The 8,075-nt window shown below is 35.4% G+C and overlaps 1 protein-coding gene across 2 annotated transcripts in view; it reads right to left on the bottom strand.

Moving 5' to 3' along the window:
- The window catches only part of LOC108250109, a 14,695-nt gene extending 8,192 nt beyond the window's left edge, over nt 1-6,503 (bottom strand). For both annotated transcript variants that reach the window (XM_017439826.3, XM_017439827.3), the window contains exons 1-8: nt 6,321-6,503; nt 3,452-3,657; nt 3,153-3,290; nt 2,804-2,942; nt 2,272-2,707; nt 1,332-1,473; nt 1,101-1,244; nt 727-785 (exon numbers count right to left, since the gene is read on the bottom strand). In XM_017439826.3, the coding sequence (XP_017295315.1) occupies nt 727-785; nt 1,101-1,244; nt 1,332-1,473; nt 2,272-2,707; nt 2,804-2,942; nt 3,153-3,290; nt 3,452-3,657; nt 6,321-6,446 (1,390 nt within the window). In that variant the 5' untranslated portion in view covers nt 6,447-6,503. The remainder of the gene's footprint in view (nt 1-726; nt 786-1,100; nt 1,245-1,331; nt 1,474-2,271; nt 2,708-2,803; nt 2,943-3,152; nt 3,291-3,451; nt 3,658-6,320) is intronic.
- Nucleotides 6,504-8,075: the final 1,572 nt, after the last annotated feature.

Raw genomic sequence — 8,075 nt, 5'->3', positions numbered from 1 at the left:
AGATAGTTCGGTACCGTTAGTTTTAGTTTTAGCATTGTCATGTTTTAGATTATTTAGCCTTCCTGTACACTTAGCTTAGTTACTGTACAATTAGTTATCATATTCACTGTTAGCTAGATTCTTCGTGCCTTGGTTTAGTAATATCATGTTTTAATAGTTTAGTTATCCTGTACCTTTGTTAGCATTGTCATGTTTTAGCTTAGTTATCTTGTCATGTTCTGTAACTCTGTAATTTTGTTCTTGTGTTGTAAAGCACTTTAAATCGCCTCGTGCTGAAAAGTGCTATATAAATAAATGTACCTACCTACCTACCTACCTTGAGAAAACTTTGTTAAGTACAGAAATGTTTGTCAGATTTGTAGAATTCTCCAGGGGAACCAGAGGAGCCATGGGAGCCAGCCTTTGGTTAGCTTGGGTACATTCAACTTTTTCAAATAATGTACATAATCCTTTTTTAAATAAAAAGTTAGTTAAATAAATAAATAAATAATAGAATATGAGAATTTCCTAAATCAGTTGGCTGTGGGAACCATCTTCAATTGGGTTGGCTCCAAAAGTCAACCACTTCTAATTGTACATCCAAAAACAACTTCCTGAGCGTTTTATTAAAATCTATACAGTGGTTTGAAGATATTTTGTTAACAGACAGACAGAGTTTACTCCAAATAATTAATGGTAAACTTTTAAACAAAGATCTTGCACAGTCAGTTTATAGTTTATACTCACTTTGTTCCTTCCTGACCTCCACTATAACGCACCTCATCTCAGACTGATAGATGGAGTTCCTGAAATGCATCAGAGAATGAAAATATTTATAGACTTTAGGAAAATGGAACATGTTTTTAAGCAAATAGAGCATATTTCCTGTAGAAAAAGTAATAAGCTGTACATTTTGTTGATTGGGCAGTATTTGTTTAGAATATTAAAATTAACATAAATTGAAAAGTTTCAATTATCGCAGCTTATTTTTTCTCATTTCATCAAGTGACTGAGAAGTTGTTTCTTTACAGCTGAAATACAAAATATAAGAAAAAAACTTTATTCATGGTTACACACTGCCAAACTGATTCTGTTCTAAATTAAATGAAGCTGAGCCTAACCAGACTGTAGATTCCACAGCAAAGCAGATTGGGTAATGATCTCCCAGGTCATCTGGTGTTGGTGTCCACTTAATGATAAACTCATTATTAGTAGTTCTGTGTTTGGTGACATTTGTTGGCCCACTCATGATGATGTTTTGGATTCTGTATGAAAAACAAAGCAGATATTTCTGCGATATTACTGATGTTGTTTTGCTGCCAGTAAGTTTCATTAAGCTCGGCCTAACTTACGTTGAATTTGTGGCCTGTGCTTTCACTCTGATCTCCACCTCTTTGTGAACCTCTGCTGTGATGCGTTCTCCATTTGCAGGTGTTGGAGACACTAATTTAGGCAGGTAGACTCCTTCTTGACATGAAGAAACAGGTGGGTCCACTGTAGAAAATAAAATAAACATTCAAATATGAAACTTTCATCGATCTGCAGTACATATGTTGACGCAGTTTCTTCTATTTGCTTTTACATTGTGGGGCAAATAATTCTCTCCTGAATGAATGCAGGTCAAAGCTAAATATACAGTCAATGTTCTTTGTAGAACTAAAGGAACTAGAGAAGTTGTATTTTCTGTAAAAATACAGTTAATGCTGAGTATGGAGTGAGTAACACATTTTTGTGAAGAAGCTGAAAGTTATTAAAGCTTAAAAGAAGAATATCAGCTAAAGGCTAATTAAAGCAGAACACTAAAAAAGCTTAAAAAAGGAAAAAAGCTAGAAGCTAAAATTAGCAAAAAGCTAAAGGTCATTAAAGGGCTAGGTTTGGTAGCAAAAAGCTAGTTTGAAGCAAAAATTACAAAATGTAGCTAAAAGTAGCAAAATGCTAGCCAAAAGCGTCATAATGTTAGGTAAAGGTAGCAAAAAACTAACTTGAAGCTAAAGTAACAAAAGGTTAGTTAGAAGCTCAAAACAGAAAAAAGGGTGGCCAAAGGTAGCAAAGAACTTAGTAAAGGTAGTGGAAGGCTAGCTAAAATCTAAAGTAGCAAATTGCTAGCTAGAAACTAAAAAAAGCCAAAGGCAAAAGGCTGAAAAATGACAAAGGCTAGCTAAATGTACCACAATGATAGCTAGAAGCTTAAGTCACTTGGGACTGCTACATCTATCACCACTGCTTTCTTCTGTATCTTATATATATAAAGTATTATCAAATATAATCTAAAACCACTGAAATATTCCTTACCGAGGAAAGAAAATTGCAATGGTAGTTTACTGAGTGGAGTAACATTGGATGATTGATTGTGATATGCAGTTGTAGTTGGTGGTGTGGTTGTTGTGGTAGTCCACCACTGCCATGGTGGTGGTGTGGTTGTCGTGGTACTCCACCACCACCATGGTGGTGTGGGTGCTGTAGTAGTTGTTGTTGTTGGTGCTCTTGTGGTTGTCGTGGTAGTCCACCACCACCATGATGCTGTTGGTGCTGCAGAAGTTGTTGTTGGGAAAGGAGTGGCTGTGAAGATTTGTCTCTTTCTTCGACGATGCAGTGGGTACTTGTGGTTTCTTGAACCGTCCGAGTAGAACAGATCAATTTGGCCTTGCGGGAAGTCTTCTACCACCATCTCAAACCCAAAAACCCGGGCATCGGCACTGGAGTATTGGTAGTGTAATGTGCAAGAATCCTGGCAAGGTAAATAACAGGTAAATAATAAGTTAGGGCAAAACATCAGTGTTTTTTAAAATGTGACAAACTAATATGAAATAATTTTTCAACTAGCCTGATCAAGTTGGAATCCTGGGATTGGATGGCAGTTGTCACATTCTAAATGTGGGATATTCCCATACCGGCATCGGACTCTGTCACCATCAGGATCAAAGGATGCCAACTTGTATGTTCTCGGGCAGTTCTGGGGAATTCTTGATCAGATACCAAAACAAGTTATAAACAGTTTTCTGCAAACAATTCTTTATAAAACATCCACTGAGATAGAATAATGGTTATTCAAGAATTTAATGAATACAAATGGGATTGGGTTAGTAAAATTTCCATATATAACCCCTGTTCTACTCGTAGGTTTGGAAAAAAGCAAGTGTGACAAATTCAGATTCAAACAGCAGGACGATTACCTCATGAAAGGAAGAATGGCAATATCTGGCGATCTGTTTGGCTTTCCTGTATCAGATCTTCTTCCCAAATCCACAAGAGAATTAAACCTCCAGTTACTAACTGAGTTACGTGTTGGGATCCAGCAACAGCTAGCTGCCCTGATATACGTAAGAAAGACAGGACAATATTTATACTGGAATAAAGTTTTGCACTCAAACACTGTAAGCAGATGGCAAAAACTGAAGTGATGTTCTACGAATTTTACCCAACAGTTAAATAATATCAACTTTTCTATTTTCTTAAGTAAAAAAATGCCCACCTGAGCTGAAATGGTTTATCACTACTGAGTCTCCAGGTCTCCACATTTTCTGTTTCACACCATCGGCTGTTGTACGCTGGTGCATTGGTGCTAGTGTCAATTGTACTTGTTAATCTACTGGTTGTAGTGCCACAGTTTCCGGTGGAACAGTACCAGTAGTGGTAGTACTGGCAACCATCATAAGTGTCCCTGGCTCGAAGGACTGCCTGTACGGGGGATGGGGAGGATTAAAGTGGGAGCAGAGTAAAATTTTCTTACACAACATTGTTCATTTTCTGCCTGAAAATCTAAAACAGAGTCAATTCTTTGTAAAACTCAGAACTATCTATACTACAAACCAGTAAACAAGAAATAACTCAAAAAATACAAACATTTGAGGATGATAATGAAATGAATTTATTTAAACCTTATATACGGATATTCTGTGCAGTTTGGTTTTTAGTTTAGTTTTTGATTTGTTGGATGCTTCATTTACACTATGGTTCTGTAAAAGAAGGCTGCAAAGAGAACCTCCTTTTTAAGCCACCTTTAGTTTTACATAAATTAACCAATCAAGCCAATCAAGTCATGTTATGTGTTCTTACTAGGGTTGTAAAAATAATCAGTATTTAAAAAAAAAGTGCAGTAAAAAATAACAAAAAGGTAATTGAATACTCATTTGTGTCAGTATTGATATAAATCGACCTGTTGTCATCTCCCAAAGTTGGGCCACAACTTTATTTATTTAAGTCCTGCCTACACACCCTCCCTTCTCTCTAACAGGCTGCCACACTGTCAGTCACAGTGTAGCATGACACTTGTTCTAAGCCTCAAATAACTAATTTAAACTAACTGTACTTAAAAAAAAAGAATATTTTAACATACCATAGCAAGGTAAGAACTATGTGAATCAACAAACATGGGATCTTTTTTTTTAGTCAAGTGTCCCATAAAAAGATTTTGTTAAACCAATGAAATCTTTACCTGAGGCTCTTAAGTTGTGTACTTTTTGCCTTTCAAACAGAAAGTTCTATTTTGTGACAGATAGTGGTAGTTGCAATTGTCCCTTCTGACTTGTGTGGTGCTTCAGGGTTCTGTTCTTGGACTTGCTTTATTTTCTTTATATATGCTTCCTATGGGCCAGTTGATGCAGAGATTCAGCTGTATATTCTATCATTGCTATATGGATAATACTCAGATTTACCTGTACATTTAACCTGATGATAGCTTCAGCCTCCTATTCTGCTCAGATAATTTCAGACATGAAACTGACACAGGAAGAAGGCAACTAAAACCCAAGTTGAAAGTGTCATTAACATCCATTAGTTTTCTGAGCATTTAAACATTTATTATTCTGAGTTTAAATTTAAAGTTTGCAGTCTTCCAATGCAATTTAACCACATTTAAACTTCAATGAAATTGTCAGATCATTCTGAACTGAACACCACAGTCATGTGGCTTGACATGTATGTGTGTGTATATATACAATTGAATGTAATGTGGTCATTATTTTCACATTATTAATTTGATCTCAGCCGTTTTTTTTCTTCTCCTGTTTGTCTTTTACTGGTTTGTCATGCCGGGAGTTAGGGTGTTTTGTTGTTGTTGATGTAAAAGGAATGGAAATATTAATAATTATATTTTAAAAATTCATAGTTGGTTTGGTAGTTTCTTTTCATCCCCACAGTAAAATAACAATTTAATCTTAAAACAATTACATATATATTAATTTTATATTATTGTCCTGTTGTATATCTCCTCTCTGTCTTTAGTTTTCTGTGTCCTGCTCATGATCAGTCTGTATTCTCCAAGCTACTGAGTGATAATTTGTCTTTTAATTTGTTTCACAAATGGATTTTTAATCAGAAAATATCCACTGTTGGACACAGCAGGTTTTGTGGGGCGTTACTCCTACATTTAATAAGATCACATGAGATCTAGCACTAGTAGTTGGTGTACCAATGAGCTAAAACCAGCAGAATGTGAGCATGGAGCAGAATTATTTCTGCTCCAATGAGACTCTGTTGGAGCTGCCTGCAGTTCTGATCACTGCTGACAGGAGATATGATAAAATACTGACAAATAAAGGCAGTGACCTGTCCTGCTCCATAACTGCAAATAAGCACAAAACTGTGAATGATTCATCAAAAACCATTTAAGATTATATTTTAAAGAGTCACAACAGTTAGAAAAACACAGAGAACAAAACAAGCTAAGTAATAATTAAGTAATTAACATTATTTATTAGGAGTAACTACTTTGTGGTGTTTTGTCGTTTGTTTTGTTGCTTAACAAGTTGAGCACCATGGAATGGTCGAATTTGAAATTACAATTTATTTCATGTAAGGTTTTTAAATACTATGTGTGGGCGTGTTTAATTTTGTAATTGTATATAAAACTGTAAGGCTTTGTGAAAAAAAATCTTGTCCTTGGTGCACTGCAGGAGAGATGCCTTCCTGCTTTAAAAAAGTAACTAACTTTTATTCAAAGTATTTTATATGAGTAACTTTACTTATACTTAAGTAAAATTACAGAGTAATGGTACTATTACGTGAGTACATTATTTTAGTACTCTTTCCACTTATGTTGAGAGACGATGAAAATAAAATATAGCAAAACTCTTAGTTTGTTTTTATGAGATTACATTTTGCAAAATTTAATACAACACAGAATAAAAGTAGGGAAATAAATGTAAATGTTCATTCTATCAAAAGAAATAAAAAAGCCTAAACTATGCATGATTAAAAAAATACTTCAGCATTATTAAGTGTAATAATAAGTTAAATTCGTCTAAATGTATTTTGTTTCTGTGTGACAACAGGAAAATCAGTCACATATTTTTTTTTTTCTAAACAGTGTTGAATAGGATTAAAAAAGAGTTGATTCTAACCTTAAGCGTTCCATCGGGGTTTCTTCCTTTGTAGGTGAAGGTCAAGCTTCCTCCATAGTGGTGAGACGCTGACACCAGGGACGCCAACAGGAGCAGCTGAAGCAGGAGCAGCACTGTGGAGGCCATGATGATGCTCCAAACTCAACTCTGTCTCCAGCAGTGATGCTCACATCCACCTGCAGCCTCTTATATACATGTGCTCAACAAGGTGGCGACACCTGTACACAGTTCAGTGGAATGTACTCAAAGTTCCAGAACAATAAGTCAGCAGTAGAACTGGTTTTAGTGAACAAACAGGTTTAAAAGCATTTTTTACCGTAAATGCAGTTCGTGAACTTTCCCAAATAATGAAACTTAAAAATAAAATGTTCCATTATGAATGTTAGGAAAATGAAACTTAATTAAACTATGTTCTGTTGCAGTGGTTTTGAACACATTATAATGCTGTTGTTTGAACAAATAAAGTATAGTATAAAACCAGTTAAATGCAAAACAAAAATAGATTTTATTGTGAAGCTTTGATGCTTTACTGTTATGCACGTACAACACACAAATAGTGTTCAGAACGTCAACACACCTTATTTTTGACAGCTGCATTTCTTCATTCCGTCACAGAACAATGGTGTTGTTTAAAAAAGGTGAAGGTGTTTTAAGTGTTTTGTTTCTTTTTCTTTCACAGCCTGCAGTGATGTGCTATGAGCCTGATCTCAAGTGGGACTTCAATAGTTTATTTTATTTGTACACTGTACAAAATTAAACGGAATAAAAGGATTTTTATCAGGAAAGGTCAACAAGTTGTAAACCCACTGAAAGGACCTAACTGTAAATAATAAGTAGTGCAAACAAAGTAACTTATGGAAGTTTACAAAACACTTAAGCGAACAAATCTAATTTATTTTATTTCATGTTCATTTAGTCAAGAAAACAAACTCTTGAGATTTTTTCCTGGTCGAAAAAGGCAGCTGCTTTATCAACATGCTCCACAACAATAGATGCCCAATATACAAACAAAATATGTACATCATTTAAACAAATACATGTGCAAATTGTAAACTGAAACATTTTCAATCAAAAACAACAAAGAAAGCAAGAACATTGCTGAAGACATTCTGAAATGCAGCTCCTGCTTGAAGTCCCAGTATAGATTCACTTACTTCTTAGAAGCCCAAAAGTAATTTGAGTCTTACTATTATAAAGATGACAAAAACTTGACCTTTTGATTTAAAAACTATAAGTGCAAAGTTTGGAGAAAGTTTGTTTAAAAGAATGTTGAAAAGTTTAGGTGGCATCACCACTCTGGGTTGATTGTTCCATGATAAAACCTACAAGAATCTTCAAACTTAACCTGGGGTTGTGTAAAACACATTAATGATATCAAAAATGCCAGTTCAGACATGTAAAGTCTAACTTTCTGTGACCTCTCTAAACTTCAAATGATGTTTCTACTGTGTTGTCTAAAGAGGATTTCTTTTTTGGTGCAAATTTCTCCAATGTTGTTGTTGGGTTCTGCAGGGGAGTGGTTTTCTTTTCATCCACAGGGTGGCAGGCTGATGGGATCCAGCTGGTGCTCATCACCAATCAGGAAGGACCTTAAATAGGAGCAGCTTCCCAGAGCCAGACGCCAGATGGTTCCACCTCTACCGTGGTACACTCTAGCACTCTCTGCTGTGTCTAAAGCGTTGTAAATTGTATTTCTGACTCCTCTCTCATCCTTCTAGAACCTGCTCTGACCACATTCCGGTACAATATCCTCCT

Source organism: Kryptolebias marmoratus, linkage group LG5 (genome assembly GCF_001649575.2).
Source record: "Kryptolebias marmoratus isolate JLee-2015 linkage group LG5, ASM164957v2, whole genome shotgun sequence".
Taxonomy (NCBI): Eukaryota; Metazoa; Chordata; class Actinopteri; order Cyprinodontiformes; family Rivulidae; genus Kryptolebias; species Kryptolebias marmoratus.
Note: the sequence above shows the minus strand (reverse complement) of the source record. Positions and strands in the feature narration are given on the sequence as shown.